A 17,552-nucleotide genomic window follows, 5' to 3' on the forward strand; every position below is an offset into this window, starting at 1 on the left:
AGAGTCCCACCCCTCCTCCTGTAGCCATGACTCACCAGGCTAAAACACATAAACAGGGAGACACATACTTTATTAAAAATAATGCTGTAAAGGGCTGCTATACTGCTGTAGGTTGTGTTCATCCTCAGGAGACATTACTTACCTTTCTCTCATTTCCATTATCATCAACACACACTCCTGGTGGACCAGCTAAGAACCAAAGTACAAAACATTTCCATTACTGCCATCAGTTAACATCTTTGTGATTACTAAAAGTAAAATCTATGTTTATTAGAACTAAAAGAATGGTACAGAATAAGTTCTGGTATTTCTTTAACGGACAAAAATGTAACTGTGTGGGTCTGTAAGCACCTCTGCAGATTTTCTCTGCGTAACTGTGGTCCAGAGTCAGCAGCATCAGTAACTGATCCATGCTGTTCAAATGCAGGGTGTTGTCTTGTTTACCATGGTGACCGAGCAGGTTAAGCTCATTCCTGTCATAGTCTGGTCCCACCCCAATGGGGAACACTGAGACACCTGACGGAAGAGACTCATCAGTGAAACTTCCCCAAATCTCTGACAGAGGACAGTGAATGATGGAAACATAGCAACTAAATTTTGAACTGAGGTATTCAGTAATTTTAATGGTGGTTTAATTACCTGCTGCCAGTGCCTCATTAACTGCTTCTTTGACATCATCAGCTGATTTGTCAGTCACCAGCATTACCACAGCCTTGGCTACACTGACTCTTCCACCCCTGAGTGGTGAGATGGACATCTGTACAGCAAATCGCAGTGCAGACCCTGCAGACAGACAGCACAGTGAAGGTATATGTGAGTGTGTGTGTGTCTACTTTAGCGTTTGTACACATTCATGTATGTATCCACTACCTAATGTAGGGACAGCAGTGGTCCTGCTTGGTATGCTCTCCACCAGGTTCAGAAGATGTGATTTAGTCTGTTCATCCTTCCAGGTGAGCTCAGCCTTGTTGGTTTCTCCATACTGAACCACACTCACCTGAGTGCCATTCAGCCCTGCACAAACAGACAAAGGGGTTCAATCACTGATACAAACCAAGGGACGAAGATCGACAATCTGTTTAAAGAAGAAGAAGATTAGTAGTATGTAGCATGTGATGCCATTTTATAGTTGTTAAAACAAATGGTCTCAAGCGCACACCTTTGAAACAGCAACTTAACCTCTACTGAAATGTTTCATCTGCTCTGTGTCCATCACTGGTTTCCTGCTGTCTACGTAAATGACTAGAAGACATAGAGTAATTTTATAAATACCTGTTAAACCCCAAACCATGTTCTTATGATTTGATGAATATATTTTGACCCTATACACTTACAATTTGGAACAATTTTTGATACCTCTGTAACAAGTGGCAAACATCAAAGTTCCAGGCAATTATTAAAATGTTAATATAACATTATTTTGCTCAAAGCCTATCTGTTCCCCACTGTAAATGCCATGGAGATATGTTCTCAAGTTTTTGAACTATCAGCGTGAAATGCAGTGCACATGACAATATAAGTGTAGTAAAGCTCACACCTACCTATGTCAGCATTATTGATGAAAGCTTTGACAAATGTCTTCATGTCTTCAAACTGCTCTCCAGCCTTCAACAGGAACAATACATCCACAGGCTTCTTACATGGTACTGTGCAAAGATACAGTATGTTCAAATTAAATATGGTTGAGGGCTTCTCATAGATTTAATCATTAAAATAAGTGAGTCATCTTCACCTGAGGGTGGCAGGCTGGAGAGCGTTGGGAGCACCAGGGGTGGCAATGTAGGAGAGCGAGGCCTGACTGTGTTACGTGTAATATTGACTACACGGTGGACCAAGGTTGTCAGATGGTTGTAGTCATCCACCATCATAGGGCGCTGAGGGGAGCCGATTAGTAGCAAGTCAGTCTCACGTACTTTTGGTCCAACTCCAATGGGATAGACGTGTGTGTGAATGCTCGTAGATGGCGGGCGAGTCACCGTGTCGGTAGGAGGGTTTTCTGTCACTAGAAAAACAAGCTGAGGAGGGGTGGGACCGTGTGAAGGCTGAATTTCCTGAAAGGTCTTAGTGACAGCTGCACCTGTGTTTGTCTTACTTCCACCCCTCCAATGAATCTCCCTCAGTTGTTGCAGCAGCAGGGTCCTCCGTTGCCTTAACTCCCACCGACTGATCTCCACAGTGACTGTCACTGAGTACTGGATGACAGTGATGCGAATTAACTCCTCCTCTTCTGTCAGCTGTGAGATAACTTCTTCCAAGAACAGGAGTGACTTGTTAAAATTGACCTCACCGACTGAATCAGAGCCTTCTAAGATGAACGTCACATATTTGACTGGAAAGATGGAAGATGGTGATGTGGTGGCGGGAGACAAGGTGGTATAAGGTGTGGTGGATGTAAGGGAGCTGGGAGGGTATTGTGTTGGGTTTGGTTCCAGGCGAGGACCCAGGGTAGTGGTGGTGGTGCCTTGGTGAGATTTATTTGGAGTGAACTTTACCGTTGGAGGTTTCACCACCTCAGGCTCCATCCCCAAAGTGCAGAGGTAATCTGTCAGCTTTAATAGACGATCAGGCAGCTCAGCTGTGCTGCTAAGCACATAGGCAATGTTTTCGGGGCTGGCCTTGGTGATCGCATTAATTTGCTCCATGTTGACCCCAGGGCCCAGTGCCACTGTTAGGGTGGTGATGGCTTTCTTCTGGAGCATCTTGACAATACCACGAACAGGACGAGGGTTGGCACTGGCAGTCAAGATGATTGCAACACGGCCAGCATGCTCACGCTTGTTCTTGTCGTAAATATTGATAGCCAGATACTTGACAGCCTCACCCAAGAAGGCTACATTTCCTCCTGTGTAATGCAGTCCACGCACAATTTTCTTAAACAGCCACTTTTGAACCTGCAGGCAAACAGAAAGAGAGAAATTGGAAGGTCAAGCAACTAGGTTTAGACCTTTAAAATTCAGTTTACACATCAGCAAAGCAGTTTATTTTTGAGCTATACTTTTCTACATTAATTTAGTACTCATACTGTGTGCATGATATAGTATGTTTTGCTGCATCACACATATACAGTACAGATTTTGTTTGTCCACAGTACCTGCAGGTCATATGTTGTGACTCCAGAGTGGTAAAGCAGCACTGTGGCTCGAGTGTGAGCTGAGCCCATGCGAAATCGTTCAACAACCCCCAGTATAAACTCTTTGGTTGCCAGAAATTCATCTTCACTCAGCCCTTCTGAACCATCCAATAGGAATGCTAGATCCATGGCACGGTCACATGTGTCTTCAGGCATCAAAGTGATGAAGGGTAGGGTTGTGAAGGTATATGCAGGTGCTGGTGTAGGAGTGGTGAACATCTTGAAGGAGGTACAAACTTCACAGCTGAGGGTGTTGTTGTCACAGTGGCTTAAAAAAACAAAAAAACAAAAGCATCTTAAAATGTGCAAGAATTTAAAGCATTAATTACCAAACCAAAATATCCAGACTTGTTGCTGTGTATTCTGATGTAGTGTTACCATATCTTGCAGTGGTCCTGGTCATTGTGATTGAAGATGACCTTGTTGCCATGAGAAATTCTCTGACCATCGTGGATGCACACCTGACACTGAGAGGGATCTACACAACGCATGGCCACCTCATCCAGTAGTTGACCTAAGAAAAAGAAGTTTACATAAGAAGTTATCTGATGAGGAGGCCAGAGTATTGATGGATTAAAACACTACTTTTGGAGTGGCTGCCCAGTGAGTATTGGCACCTGGGGGGCAGTAGGCATGGCAACCTTCCACACATGTGAGTGAACAGCGGAGAGGATCTGGGTGCTGGCAGGTGATTGGACAAACAGGCCCACAAGTATTATACCTCCACTGGCATAACTCCTCTCCTAGACCAGGGTTTGTGGGGTTCAGCTCCTCACAGCTCATGGCTAAGAACCACAAAGTTAAATTTTAGTTAAGTCATTCAAACCATGCGACAAAGTTAGGCCTCTGCATGTGACCCATTTTAACGCCATACTGTAGCTGTACTGCATTTCTTAAAGAGAACACCTACAGCCTACAAAATGAAGTAATCAGAAATGCAGAAAAACAAGTTCCTTTTTAAGATACCATTAAGAACATCACACCTGAAGATAAAGTCTTTATCTGGGAGAGCAACAGAAACCTAATGCTAGAATTAAACATCAGAGGAAAGTCACCAGAAATACAGAGTACCTTCTCATTTAGACAGCAGAGCAACAAAAAAATGTTTGCTTTAATTACTAACACAAAGGCTGTGGGAGAGCAATAGCAGAAGTGTTGTTCTCAGAAAGAACTTCATGTGATGACTTATGTTTCAATTAGAAATCTTTAATTATTATTATTTTAAGTTTTCAGGCCACTTCATTTTGTATATTCAGGAAAAAAACAGGATGAAAATGATATATGTCTGAGTAAATGATGGAGAAATTCTTCACACTCACGGCAAAGCTCATTGGATCTCCAGCTAACAGACACACCCCTCTCTGAACAAGCCCGAGCATAGGCTGCGATGACATCACAGAAACATGCACAGTCGCCCACTGAATTACAAGAGCAGGCTGCCTCCACACACATCTCTACGTATGGCTCTGCATCAACCTAGAGAGACAGGAAAAGGTAAAGAAATGACTCAAATGCTTGAACAATGAATGTGGTATTTGTAATAACGCTCACCTGGTTGTTGCATTCTCTAAAGGGGGGGCCGGTGATCACACGACATGACTGCTCCACTGTTACTAACTTGACAATGTTGTCACTGCAAGGCGTGGGTATCTATACATACAAAACACACATTTAGTTCAACAGTATATACATTTATCTCTTTAACTTGTTAATTTACTGTAGAATATCTTACCATATACTAGTAATGAAAAAGTCATTTAAGAACCAAGCTAGTGGCTTTGCAAGTTTCAGAAGATCAACTATAAATCATACAAATTTTACATTACGGCAATTATCAAAATATAATTTACACTTTCAAACAATAGTGGAAAATCATAGCTTCATATAAAACACCACAGGCACAGCAGAATCAGAAAGAGAGAAACAGGTCCACAAATGTTAATGAGTGATTATTTGATGATGATAGGGTGTGGACATTAAAGGTATATAAGATCAGAACTTTGTAGCTTTGCCAATTTGCAACTCCAGATGTTTTTGCATGTAATAAAAAGATCTGAAGTACCAAACCACAGACCAACTTGTACAGTCTGCTATGAGGTAGGTAATATACGGTACCTATTACCGTAATCCACTCACTCCTCCGTAATGTGGTGGCAGCAGAAATCTCAAAAGTGGATATAAATAATATGAAATTAAAGCTAGATGGAAAACATTTCAGACTTTACCTGTGTTACATCGGCACAGCTGGGAGCAACCTTCCAGGAGTTCCCAAAGTGGGAGGCATCCACCTCCAGTTGGTTATTACTGCTGATCAAGTCATTGTTGACATTTCCATCAAAGTTACCACACAGACCACACACCCGGCCCTACGTGCAATAAAAGTAACAAAAAAATACATATTTAATATAAAACAAAGTGAATAAAAACAAGGTCAGCCACTCCAAAAGTAGTGTTTTAATGCATCAATACTCTGAATGTGGTTGTGATGTGGACCAGCAGACGGGTTCCTTTGTCCCAGCTGAGGGAAATGCCTTTCCCCAGCAGTACAGTGTAAAACTGGCCAGAATGGACAATCTCCACCTGTGAGCCCTGCAGCACTGGCCTTTTCATTTTCACCTGAAAGAAATTAAAATGACAGCCATACTGAACCAAGTCTTCTTTATTTAGTCCCAGTAAAGCTGCATCTAAGTTACAAATGTGTCAGATATCAGAAAGAAATGTACCTTTGCTGCCTTACAAATTGCAGTTTGTTTTATGTTTTAAATCTAAATGTGTTGCAAAAAGTTGTCCCCGCACTGAAATAATATACTATATTCAATTATCTAAACACTTAGCTTTTATCTAATTGTTGCTCACAAGTAACAAATCAAATACCTAGTAAAAGTCTGCATTTGTTGACATGTTCATAAATACTGTACTTGTACATGGCTAATATGCATGTACTGTATGATACATATACAGAACATAATTATTGACATGACATGTTTTATTGCTTGTTTTATGATCAGTATTTAGTAAAATGTTCTTAATTTCTAATGAAACAAATGTATTATTTGTAGAGCGTGGGTCAAGAGACAGAGTTCTGTGTTTTCAGTGTGATGTTTTATGTAGGAAGTAATTTTTATCAGTGCAACAATACTTTTTTTTGTTATATTTTTTTAAGTCACTGTGGGTTCGGCATTTGGTGGGATGATGAGTAAATAACATTAACTACGTGTGTATGAGTTAGTATGGGTATGTGTGTTACCTCTCCATGTTGCATTACAATCAACCCTCCCTTGTAGAAGACTGTGATGGCTTTTGTACAGCGATGCCCCACAGTTCCACAAGCCTCATTCTCCACCAGCACTCTAAAAGAACCTTCTTCTCCATTACACATATCCTATTGATAGTGGAAGTAGAAAAACACAAACTGGTAGAGAAAACTGGTAGAGAAAGGAAATGAAAATTCTCTGCAATCCCCCATGGAGATAATTTATAGTCTTCTGTTTCATACCTGGACCAGGACATATTGGCAGAGGCCAGGGAAAGAATATTTGAGGCCATCAAAAGTGATGTAATGTTCCTCCCCAATGGTGCGGCACACACCATCACACTTTGTCTCTGTGCAGCGCCACTTCCTGTTTTCACACACACTGCAAAACAAAGCTTGTTAAGGAACCATAGTGCAGGTATTCACCTTCATATCCACGTACACAAGCCATCATTTTACCAGGTGTTACAGTCCACAGAGATTGTCTGTCCTGACGCATATGGCCTGTTGTTATGGTAACAGGGACACTGTTCCGGTGAAATGCAGCTTCTGCGGTGACGTACCTAAAATCAGTTCACTAATTAATCAGTATATTTTATTTTAGAAGTGCCATGCTTTACCCACACACAAAGATAGAACACAACCTACTGTGCCAGGTGGACAGAGACAGCCAGGGATGCAGGCTAGGCTGATGCAGGGTAGGTCCAGGTTCTGGCAGGTTCTGGCACACTCCAGGCCTTTTTCTCCAACATCACACTCTGCGAGAACTAATGGGGGAGGACACTGGGCTGACCGCCGCTCTACAGCAAAGAAAAACAAATCAGATTCACTTCACTTGCTAAGTTAATATATTGCTACATGATCAGACCAGAGACTATACTGCTATACTGACCAGGATGCTCACTGCACATAGAGACATCCAAAATACAAATGGTCAAATGAAAGATACCATGTGGTGGCACCAGTGAACCAGTGAATTATACAAGTCATGAAACACACAGACTTTCAATAGTAAAAAATGTTTGAGTTCCTCTAAAACACTGAAATTGTACCTCTGGATGGTGCCAGGTCATCATCATAGAAGAGGTCAGACAGTAAAGTAGACTTTTCAGTTGAGCTACAACGCATGGCTCCATTCTCACAGTAGCTGTACATAACAGAACAAAAAAAAGGAAAGCTCAAAAACACATCTTTTCAAATATTTAATGTTGCAGTTACATTAAGATACTGCAATTTGCTTTGATTCAGAATATAAACATGCATAGTCACTGACCAGATACTGTTGTGATCTGCATAGATGTCATTAGGCTGGTAGAGCTGTCCATCGTGTAAGCAGGTGCATAGATCAGCTGTCACACATTCTCCAAAGTCGTTCAGGTACTTTCCAGCGGGACAGAAACAGCCATCCTCACACACCCTCTCCCCTTCACAGCCAGCCTCAGCCCCAGACAGAGCACGGCATGTCCGGTCACACACACTCCCACAGGCCTCGTACACCTGGCCTCCGGTGCACTCCAGCGCTGACAAAATCAAATCAAGTCAGGGTCATTTATCTGTCATCAGTTAAGCTGGGTTTTTAATCTGGAAAAAAATGCTATGGCCACCTTTTTGGGTACAAACTTTAACAAGTTTAAACCACCCATGGAATTATGATGGATTTTTCTTGTTTTTAATAACTGTTGCAACAATTCAAAGAGACATTTTTTATTTCCTGATGGTCAAAGATATGACTTACCCAGACTATTAACAACGTTTGCATTTGCTCGCTCTACAATGCTGCATGTGCATGCTCTACAATGTTTTCTGTCTAAAAATGCAATGAAAAGTTATACATTAGTTTAGTGTGAGGGTTACCACAGAGCGAGGGAGACCTCCAGTTGAGTAGCACGCTTCTGGCAGAGCAGGCTGCTGCATAAGCTGACAGGGCAGAGCACAGGCACTCCTCACCATCCACACATGCACACACATCATAACGACAGAATCTCTGGAATGGAGCCGGGTTCACCAGAAAGTGGCAAGGACTGAACACGTCTGACAGCATCACTGCACACGCTTCTTCTGCAAATTGCACTAAAAGGTGTAGGTAGATCAGAGGTTAAAGCTTCATGGCTTTTTTTTTTTTTTTGATGGTGTGTGTCCAGGTGGATGTATATACCTCTTTTGGGGTTAATGGCACATGGGTCAATCTCATGTTTTTGGGTAGATTCACAATCTCCGTTGATCCTCCATGACTGGCCAAATGCCTGAGGACCTGCCTCAACCAGTCCAAAACCAGACAGAAAGTCATCACCTTGGTTACCATTGTAGTTACCACAGAGACCACAGATCCTTCCTGCCCATTGTGGTCCCAGCTGGGGAGGTAGACAGAATTCAGTATAGTTGTTTGCTTATAGTTTCATATATGTGTCATTACCAAAAAAAATCTTTAAGAATAAACATATTCAACCTTCAAGAGCACCCGGCCCCGCCCATCCCAGTCCAAGCGAAGGTCTCCAAACTTTACACGTACAGAAGCCTGGACAGATTTCTGGATAAGTAGACGCCCTGTAAAATTGTATACACAAGAAACTGACTAGCTGAATTTCCCCCCACCAAAAATGCCCACATTATTATACTAATAACAATTTTCACAAGTTTGTCTCTAGAAAGGTTGACATGGATAGATTTTATTCTCTGGTGACATGCTGAATGTAAATGGACAAACACCTCTTGTCATTTTTTTGTCATAGCTCCAGGCCTATTTGTTTTCCTGTTCAGAATATGCTAATTTGAAGTATTTCCAGTTGCTTCTTTGATTTAATTTAGACCCTGATGTAAATACAGCAGCACACTAAAATGCTCTGCCAAAGTGACATACTGTACCATGGTGCATTGGGGTCTGGATGTCCATGCTGTTGACTGAGACAATTCCCCCATGCTTCAGCTTCACTGTCATGTCCTCCAGAGAGGGCAAGCTGAGCGTCACTGAGCGTGTGCACACAGCATCCTGATCATCTGCGCACTGAAACACAATATCAACAGCCAAAATACTGTAGATGACAAGAAGCTAGCGGCAGGAAAGTGACAAAAAATTCAAATTCTCTTATATAAATTGTCATGCAATTTATATAAGAGAAGAAGTACTTTAAAAAAATGTTTGTTAGTTAAAAAGAGATTCATTACCTGAACATTCTCAATAATGACAGAAAACTCTCTATCTGTGCAGTCTCTTGCCAGCAGATACTGACAGTGGCCAGTGAAGGTGAAGAACTTGTTGTCAAAGGTCTTGAAGTGAGACTGGCCCACCACCAGGCACTCACCTAAATGTAAGCATAACACCAGAACTGAGCAACCCAGGACTTGATTTATCAGCAGAATAAGTCAGTGAGCACACTGACAACTACTGTACACCTCTCTCACCGGGGCAGCCTTCATTAGTGCATTCCCAGGAACCGTGACGGCACACACTGCAGGAAGGAGATATTTTAGAGAGGAAGCGTTGTACAGTACATTTTACAGGAAAGTGTTTCTGCATTGTACTTAGTCATGTCTGTGCATGCATAGGCTTCCATCACCATGTATTGCAGTCCTGAGAGATAGTGGCTCCTGCAGGGAAATGTCGTCCCATGTGCACACAGGAACACTGAGATACCTCCACGCACCGACTACCATCCAAAACCTTACCCACTGAAACACAAATACACACCATGCTACAACTACTAGTAACAGACAGACAGAAATAGAAAAGGGAGATACAGTGAAGTGTAAGGTTACCAGGGCATGTACAGCCGTCCACACACTCTTCCTTGCAGACCTCCTGGATGTTGAGACTATGGCAGGTTGTGGAGCAGGACTTGGTGCATTCACTGTACTGCATCCCGATTGGACACTTGGGAACTGTTTTTGCAAAAACACACACTGAGATTAGATTGATGTAGCTTTATAGCCTGCTACTACCTTTTACTGAATGTCAGACTTACAACACTGGCTCTCCTCCTGCCAGCCCCTAAGAAGCATCCCGTGGGCATGGCATGTGCGGGCATACTCCAGCAGAACTGGACAGTAGCAGTCCTCCCCATCCTTCTGGTCACAGTGACATGCCTCCTTCTGACACAGCAACAAGAACGCCTCAGGAGAGACCAGGTGGGCACAGTGCAGAAACACACTAGATGTCTCCAAAATGCTGCAGCTGGACAAAATCTAATCAAAAATACACACATACACAAACTAAGTGCACTATGAAGGTAAATAAAGAGGAATTTTCTTCAGGCATTTCATGCTTTCATTCAGTAGTAGTAGTAGTAGAGAGATAACTAGACAAAAACTGAGGATGACATGATCCATGGTTAGCACTTTCACTGTTATGCCACCAGAGCACCCAGGGGGGTTTTGATAGCAGGTAAGAATTTTACATTTTAGAATTGGGAGATAGTATTTTCTAAGTAAAAGTTATTAGATATTTTCTCTGATTTTCTGTAGGACCAGAAACAATTTAAATACTAGGTCCAACAATCAGGCCCAGACAAAGCCCAGACTTAAACCCTATGGAACACTGGTGAAGAGATGAGGAAACTGCAGTTCACAAATGCTTCCCATCCAATATGAAGAAGCATGAGAATAGGATAAACTGTCCAAATCCAGATGTGCAAAGCTAGTAGAGAAGTGTAATTGCTGCCAAAGGGGCTTCTACAAAGTACTTAGCTGAGCTTCTGAATGAGTTTGTAGATGAGAGATTTCAGTTTTTAATTTTTATTAAACTAGCAAAAATTCCAAAAAACATGTCTTTACTTTTTGCCATTGAGTGGCTCAGATCCTGCCATGTCTTATTGTGTCTAATATTTTATGTGCCAACTCTTCAAATAAAAGGTTTTATACTATAAAAAGAAATTGTTGTACATGTTGATTGTCTGCTTACATGTCAGATGTCCTAAAGTGTGTGTGTGTGCATGCTTTGTCCTCACCACTGAAGTCTCTTTGGTGTTGTTGCATGACAGGCTTGGATTTGAGACCCGTCGACAGGACTGATCAGGCCCCTTCACTGCCCATGAATTTGCAAAGTCATAACTGTTCTCTGTTATAAATCCTAAGAAAACATAGAGAGAAACACATAAAGGAGTTGACAGATTTCTTTTTAATCTCATCCTACCACCATTGTTTTTCTAATTTTCTCTTACCTTGTTATCTTTTCCTGTACTGAGTTGCTACTCTTCCTGTTGCTGACTACTGGTGACCCAAATCATTTCCTAGATTCCAGTAATAATGGACTCTCCCTGATTTCACTCTCAAATGTCCACACATCTAAACAGTTACTTTTAATGTTTGACTTTACCCATTTCCCCACATTCATCTACCTTCTTGGGCAGTATATTCATCAGCTGATACAGAGTTGAAGTTGCCACAGAGGCCGCAGGTGCGGTTGGCATGGTTTTTTGTCAGTGTCAAGGCAAAGTTGGCTGCATTATCAATGGTAACAGCGAAGCCAAACTCCTCACTCCAGAGCTTATAAAATCCCAGCTCTGAGCCAACAAACACAGAGTGAGATGCATAGGGTAGAGGCAGTCTATAAAAGAAGGAGATACATACAGTATGAAGCTTGTACACCAAACTGATTATTTGAACATAACAATTTAAATATTCTAATACACTACCTTGTTTCTCCTTGTGAGAGCCGTCCATCTACAGATAGGTGCAGCTCAAAGGCGTCCCCCAGAAACAGTGTGGCTCCAGTTCTTTTGCCATTGACAAAGTCACCTGAAGATTTGAAACGCATTTATTACCACAAGGACACTGCTACATCAAACCAAAACAGTCTGAAACCAACAAGGCTGTGCTCTGCTTCTGCAGAAAATGAAATATGAGAGTAAATGTTTTCATGCAACTACAAGTACGTGCAGTGCATTGTTTTAGAGAACACACATATTACTATGCTTGTCTGCTCATCAGCCCTGTGATAGACTAGCAACCTGTCCAGTGTGTACCCCGCCTCTCACCCAGTGTTGGCTGGGCTTAGCTCCTGCCCCCCATGACCCTCTATAGAACAAGCAGTTTAAGATAAAGGATGGATGGATTAAACTCATGCACTGTGCCTCCACACTGAGCTATATGGGATGAGCATCAGGCACCATAAGAATTCAAATCTGTGCTGGTCTATTTATTGAATACTCCAAGTGACTCACCCAGCAGTGTGAAGGAACGATGGTTGCAGTCAGCAGCCAGTAGGTAGCTGCAATCTCCAGGAAACTCATATAAAACTCCATCAAAAGTGTGAACGTGGTGTCGTCCAAAGAGACTGCATCTTCCCGTCATACCTGCCACAAAAGCTGGCCAACAAACTGTACTGTAAACAAACTGTAAATAAGACTTCAGAACTTAGGTGAAATACTTCAAATTCTAATAAGCTATAAGATTTACTACTTTCAATCAAATATGAGACTCACCTGTCAGATGCAGGAGAACCCAAATTTCTTGCAAATACCTCCTCAAGCACACCTGAAACACACACATAAATATGTTTTTCATTGTCAACATCACTGACACCAACACAATCGTCACCCTCTTATGTCTAAGTATCACATTACTCTGTGTGAGACTGCTTGGACTGTTTCATAAACCTAGTCCTTCAGTTCTGCAGTTCATCCTACCTTCATGATTCCAGAGTCAGTTGATCCCCAGAGCTGCAGAGAAGAAGCCAACACAGACCAAAATCAGAGAGTCCAAATGTTGCACATTCAGACCTTACAGTCAGGGCATGATTATGTTGTGTGATGGTCTGTATCAAACTGAGGCTACCCTGACAAGAGGGTCAAACACTTTGTCACGCACAGACACAGAACCACACTGGAACCTCTGTTTTATAGCAAAGAACATACCCCGCCTAGTTGTGACTGTATTTTATTTTGTTTCCAAAAGGTCCCTTCCCTTTGCAAGGTTATGTCAAGAAGGATAGAATGCCATTCTGTCCACAACTCAGTGCCCGCAGACTGACACACACAAACACATTCAGCAGGATATGCCCACTAGTCGCCTGGCCGAGTGATTAGTCTACACATAGGTATCTGTACTGGTGCCAACCAAAACAATCCTCGTGGAAAACACACTTGCTGGAGATATCTCACGCAATAACACTATCTTGCTGGTGCCACACCAACAAACATATGACTAAGCTGCACCAAAATTGCACACACATAAACACACACACTGGGAATGTGTAGGGATAAACACTCTCAGGTGCAAACCTCTGGAATTATCTAGAAAAAAGGACAAAGACAGAGAAGGTAAGAATAGCAGATCACATATTTTCAAATACAAGCTTTCACACTCAGTGTCACAATCTCCCAAACTTTTACAGTCATGGCCAAAAATATCGGCACCCCTGCTTTTCTGTCAGTTAATGCATCACTTCTCCCAGAAAACTGTCACGATCACAAAGTCTTTAGTATTCTCATGTTTAGTTCTTTTGTTTGCATTGGAACAACCCAAAACGCCACATCTGATACATTCCACACAGAACTCCAAAAATGGACTGGACAGTATTACTGACACCCTCAGATTAATATTTGGTAGCACAGCCTTTGGACAAAACAATTGAAATGAATCACTTCCTGTAAACATCAGTGAGTTTCTTCCACCTCTCTACTGAAGTTTTGGACCTCTCTTCTCTTGCCAGCTGTTTCAGGTCTCTCAGGTTTGAAGGGTTCCTTCCCCCAGCTGCTGTTTTCATATCTCTCCACAGGCACTCTGTGGGATTTTGATCTGGACTCATTGCTGGCCACTTCAGAACTCTCTAGTACATTGTCTGAAACCATTTCTGGTGCTTTTTGAAGTCTGCTTTGGTTCATTGTCCTGCTGTAAGACCCATGACCTATACTGTGGCCCAGAAATAGTTGGTAGTCTTCAGATTTCTTAATGCCATACACACAGTCAAGACATCCAGTGGCTGAAGCAGCAAAGCAGCCCCAAAACATCAGTGAACCTCCATCATGTTTGACTGTAGAGATTGTCTTCTTTTCATTCATTTCATTTTCTGAAAACAGTAGAATGATGTGCTCGACCAAAAAGCTCTATTTCAGTCTCATCTGTCCACAGGACATTCTCCCAGAAGGACTGTGGCTTCCTCAGGAAAGTTTTGGCAAACTCCAATCTGGCTTGTTTATGTTTCTGTGTCAGCAGTGGGGTCCCCCTGGGTCTCCTACCATAGTGTTCCTTGTCATTCAGATGGAAACGGATAGTGCAAGTTGACATTGTTGCACCCCGTGCCTGCAGGTCAGCTTGAAATTGTCAGGAAGTTGATTGAGATTCTTTACCCAGAAAAAATAGAAAAATCAAGCATTACAACAAGCTGGGTCAGTATTTTTCATGGAGATCAGAAATGCATTCCTGTGACAACGAGGTCAGTATACTAATACTGTAACATAACATACACTGATCTGCCATGACAATATGACCAGATGCCTCATACTGTGTACACAGGAGTTGGTGCGACAGTTGGTTGGCACTCGTGTCACTCTGCAGCTCACTGTGAGTCCTCTGTGAATCTGTTCACTTCCATAGTCCTGCTGTCAAATGTGTTTACCATTCAGTGAAAACGTATGTAAGAGGAATGAAAGCTGTGGTTGTGAAGACAGGTTAGAAATCATTTTTAGACAAATTCATCAGCCTCCCCACTCTAGATGTGATATCACCACTATAGCTGCTGAATGTTTCTAATTTTAACATTTTAACAAAGGTTTAAACTAAATTAAATCTTTTGAAAAGGATGCATGCAATTTAGAAGTTTAATCTCCAGTAGGTCAAACTCATCATTAGTGAGCCTTGGGCATCCATGATGCTGTTGTCTGTTCACTTTGTCTTTCCTTAGACAGATCGGTAGGTTTTGACCACTGCAGACTGAGAACATCCAACAAGACCTGCAGTCTGGGAGATGACCTAACCCAGTTGTCAGCCATCATAGTTAGGCCCTTGCACGGTGCCCGTTGTGCAATGGGCATACATTTACAGTACCTATACAAGCCTTGTCAGCATAGACATAGACATTAGCGTTATGCAAATGTTAAAGGCAATAACTGTGACAATGAGCCAGCAACAATAGACCCTTTTCACAGCAGACATTCTGAGTTATCATAGCAGGAATCAAGTGAAACCATTTTCAGTAACAATGGCTCACATCCCTCAAGTTTCAGAACCTGCAACTAGTTCACTTTAATTGTGAGTTAATGTGGACAGTTAACACACAGCTACAGTATGACATGTCAACATGTCAGGTATCACTTTGCAACAGTGTGATCTGTTAAGTTGAAACTTAAGTGAGTGCACCACGTGCTGTCTGTCTGTGAGATACGCTGCTGGAGGGAGCATGCTCGTGAACTATGTTCATTCATGTACAGTAGGCCTACATTCGATCCGTGAACGCGCCTTTCCTATTCTGGGAGAAATTACGTCATCGCAATGCCAGGGTGCTGCAGGAACTTAAATACAAAAAGCCGACAGCAGGCTGCTGTTCAGTGCACTGTTGTGCCCTTGAATGCATGAAAGTCACACACTGAATATAGGCCAGAGGTTCCCTCGGCTATGAGCTACATTTTTGAAAAAGAAGCAATCGGCAATCTTATTTCTAAAGAAACTAGCGACTAATATAACAGTGCTATGAGAAGTTATTTAGACATCGGCCTAAATGAACGTGAGACAAAATTGGAAAATACTGGGTGTCACAAATAGGGACGATGTTTGTAATGAAAATGCTTTATGTTTATGCCAAAACATAAAATAGGCTTTAATCCTTACACCTTAACTCCCCCAACACATCGCTGCAGGAAAAGTGTAAGAATAGCTTAGTGTTTAGAACTACTTTTAAAACGAGCACAATGGAAAGCAAGGTTTCAAACAATAAGAAAGAAACGAGGAAAGAAAGCTACACCATATATTTCCTTTGCAGTTCGTTTAGCCGTGGGGGCGGACCACTAGGATATAGGCGCGCACCGCACGACGCACTTGTCTGTTCCGAGCTCGTCGGCAAATAACCCGCTTCTGCATAGTGGCCGTTATTTTGAAGGTCTATTCTACCATCAGTTTCCTTTGGTAATACCAGGAGAAGTGTGGTTCACAGCTCAAGTACCGCCATGGCTGCGCTGTCGGGGGGAGAGATGTGCATCAAATACCTGATGTTTGCCTTCAACCTGGTGTTTTGGGTGAGTTTGAAGCGACGAAACGAATTGTTCTTATACACAAATATACATCGTGGCTGTGCTTCATGTGTCTCTGTGTGTGAACGTGTGTAATTTTTGCGTGCATGCGCATTCGTGAGCAGATTACTAATGAATGAAATTATAAGGCATCCCAGATGCAGAATCGTGCCTGGCACTCACACACAGCCTGTATATCCTGAGGTGCCCACTGCCCATAGAACGATTTTTGGCTCCATGCCACGACTAAACATAGTGCACGAATGATTGTGGAGCGTGAGCAGGCTGGAAGAATAATCCCCAGTGGCCAAGTGACCCAGTTAACTGGGTCCGTGAAGACAACACTCTGGAGTTTGCGCGCACGGCATATTAATAAATGCCATGGGGGGTTTCTTGTGGTGGAGAATGTGAATGATATAATCATTGTTAAGACTTCTGCTCCGTCACGTGACGTGAAGAGTTGCGCATGTGAGGGAGCCAGCCCGTGTGCATGTGTCCCTCTCTGTGTGTATGAATCCCGGATATCCCATTTAGGCAATTTGTGTCCTACTAAGTCTGCAGGGTGTGTCTTCCATTTGTTTTTGATCTCTCAGATGTTTTGCCCTTTTATGAACATTTCCAATTTGTGCAGCTATACATAGAGCCAGGGACAACCTTTTATTACAGCGCTCTTTCTCTATCCAAAAAACAACCATTTGGGGATATTCCAACGATTCAAAATATCACTGAGTTAATAACTTTTACAAAATGTACAAATGTGTCAATGAGGAATATTAGGACCAATGCGCTGACTATGACATAACTGTTCATCAGTCAACACAGTGCAGGAGAAACTCAAATGTGTGGATAGTCCATATTTAAAGAGGAATTTATAAACGGTAACTGAATGTAGATTGTCCATGCAGCCAGGAATCACATGACACATGTATCTGATTCCAGCCCAATAAGAGTAGTCTTGTGGCTTTTTGTCATTCCATCAGCCTTGCACACAAATATTGCTTTAAAAAATAAT

At 42.2% G+C, this 17,552-nt stretch overlaps 2 protein-coding genes across 2 annotated transcripts in view; one reads left to right on the top strand and one right to left on the bottom strand.

Annotated features, from left to right (window-relative positions):
* vwf (von Willebrand factor) overlaps positions 1 to 13,364 on the bottom strand; it is an 18,962-nt gene extending 5,598 nt beyond the window's left edge. The window contains exons 1-35 of the mRNA XM_020613465.1: positions 13,004 to 13,364; positions 12,800 to 12,851; positions 12,539 to 12,682; positions 12,011 to 12,113; positions 11,714 to 11,922; positions 11,324 to 11,445; positions 10,343 to 10,562; positions 10,137 to 10,259; positions 9,938 to 10,049; positions 9,783 to 9,829; positions 9,546 to 9,682; positions 9,246 to 9,384; positions 8,830 to 8,927; positions 8,539 to 8,734; positions 8,238 to 8,453; positions 7,657 to 7,903; positions 7,436 to 7,530; positions 7,032 to 7,183; positions 6,843 to 6,946; positions 6,627 to 6,765; positions 6,378 to 6,512; positions 5,600 to 5,746; positions 5,356 to 5,496; positions 4,682 to 4,780; positions 4,450 to 4,606; positions 3,748 to 3,915; positions 3,509 to 3,644; positions 3,092 to 3,398; positions 1,733 to 2,891; positions 1,542 to 1,646; positions 871 to 1,014; positions 640 to 783; positions 352 to 516; positions 143 to 189; positions 1 to 39 (exon numbers count right to left, since the gene is read on the bottom strand). The exon at positions 1 to 39 is cut by the window's left edge and continues 187 nt beyond it. Of these exons, the coding sequence (XP_020469121.1) occupies positions 1 to 39; positions 143 to 189; positions 352 to 516; positions 640 to 783; positions 871 to 1,014; positions 1,542 to 1,646; positions 1,733 to 2,891; positions 3,092 to 3,398; positions 3,509 to 3,644; positions 3,748 to 3,915; positions 4,450 to 4,606; positions 4,682 to 4,780; positions 5,356 to 5,496; positions 5,600 to 5,746; positions 6,378 to 6,512; positions 6,627 to 6,765; positions 6,843 to 6,946; positions 7,032 to 7,183; positions 7,436 to 7,530; positions 7,657 to 7,903; positions 8,238 to 8,453; positions 8,539 to 8,734; positions 8,830 to 8,927; positions 9,246 to 9,384; positions 9,546 to 9,682; positions 9,783 to 9,829; positions 9,938 to 10,049; positions 10,137 to 10,259; positions 10,343 to 10,562; positions 11,324 to 11,445; positions 11,714 to 11,922; positions 12,011 to 12,113; positions 12,539 to 12,682; positions 12,800 to 12,851; positions 13,004 to 13,009 (5,754 nt within the window). The 5' untranslated portion in view covers positions 13,010 to 13,364. The remainder of the gene's footprint in view (positions 40 to 142; positions 190 to 351; positions 517 to 639; positions 784 to 870; positions 1,015 to 1,541; positions 1,647 to 1,732; positions 2,892 to 3,091; positions 3,399 to 3,508; positions 3,645 to 3,747; positions 3,916 to 4,449; positions 4,607 to 4,681; positions 4,781 to 5,355; positions 5,497 to 5,599; positions 5,747 to 6,377; positions 6,513 to 6,626; positions 6,766 to 6,842; positions 6,947 to 7,031; positions 7,184 to 7,435; positions 7,531 to 7,656; positions 7,904 to 8,237; positions 8,454 to 8,538; positions 8,735 to 8,829; positions 8,928 to 9,245; positions 9,385 to 9,545; positions 9,683 to 9,782; positions 9,830 to 9,937; positions 10,050 to 10,136; positions 10,260 to 10,342; positions 10,563 to 11,323; positions 11,446 to 11,713; positions 11,923 to 12,010; positions 12,114 to 12,538; positions 12,683 to 12,799; positions 12,852 to 13,003) is intronic.
* Positions 13,365 to 16,316: 2,952 nt separating this feature from the next.
* Positions 16,317 to 17,552, top strand: part of cd9a (CD9 molecule a) — a 6,341-nt gene continuing 5,105 nt past the window's right edge. Inside the window, exon 1 of the mRNA XM_020613395.1 lies at positions 16,317 to 16,546. Within this exon, the coding sequence (XP_020469051.1) occupies positions 16,478 to 16,546 (69 nt within the window). The 5' untranslated portion in view covers positions 16,317 to 16,477. The remainder of the gene's footprint in view (positions 16,547 to 17,552) is intronic.

Source organism: Monopterus albus, unplaced genomic scaffold (genome assembly GCF_001952655.1).
Source record: "Monopterus albus unplaced genomic scaffold, M_albus_1.0 scaffold5.1, whole genome shotgun sequence".
Lineage (NCBI taxonomy): Eukaryota > Metazoa > Chordata > Actinopteri > Synbranchiformes > Synbranchidae > Monopterus > Monopterus albus.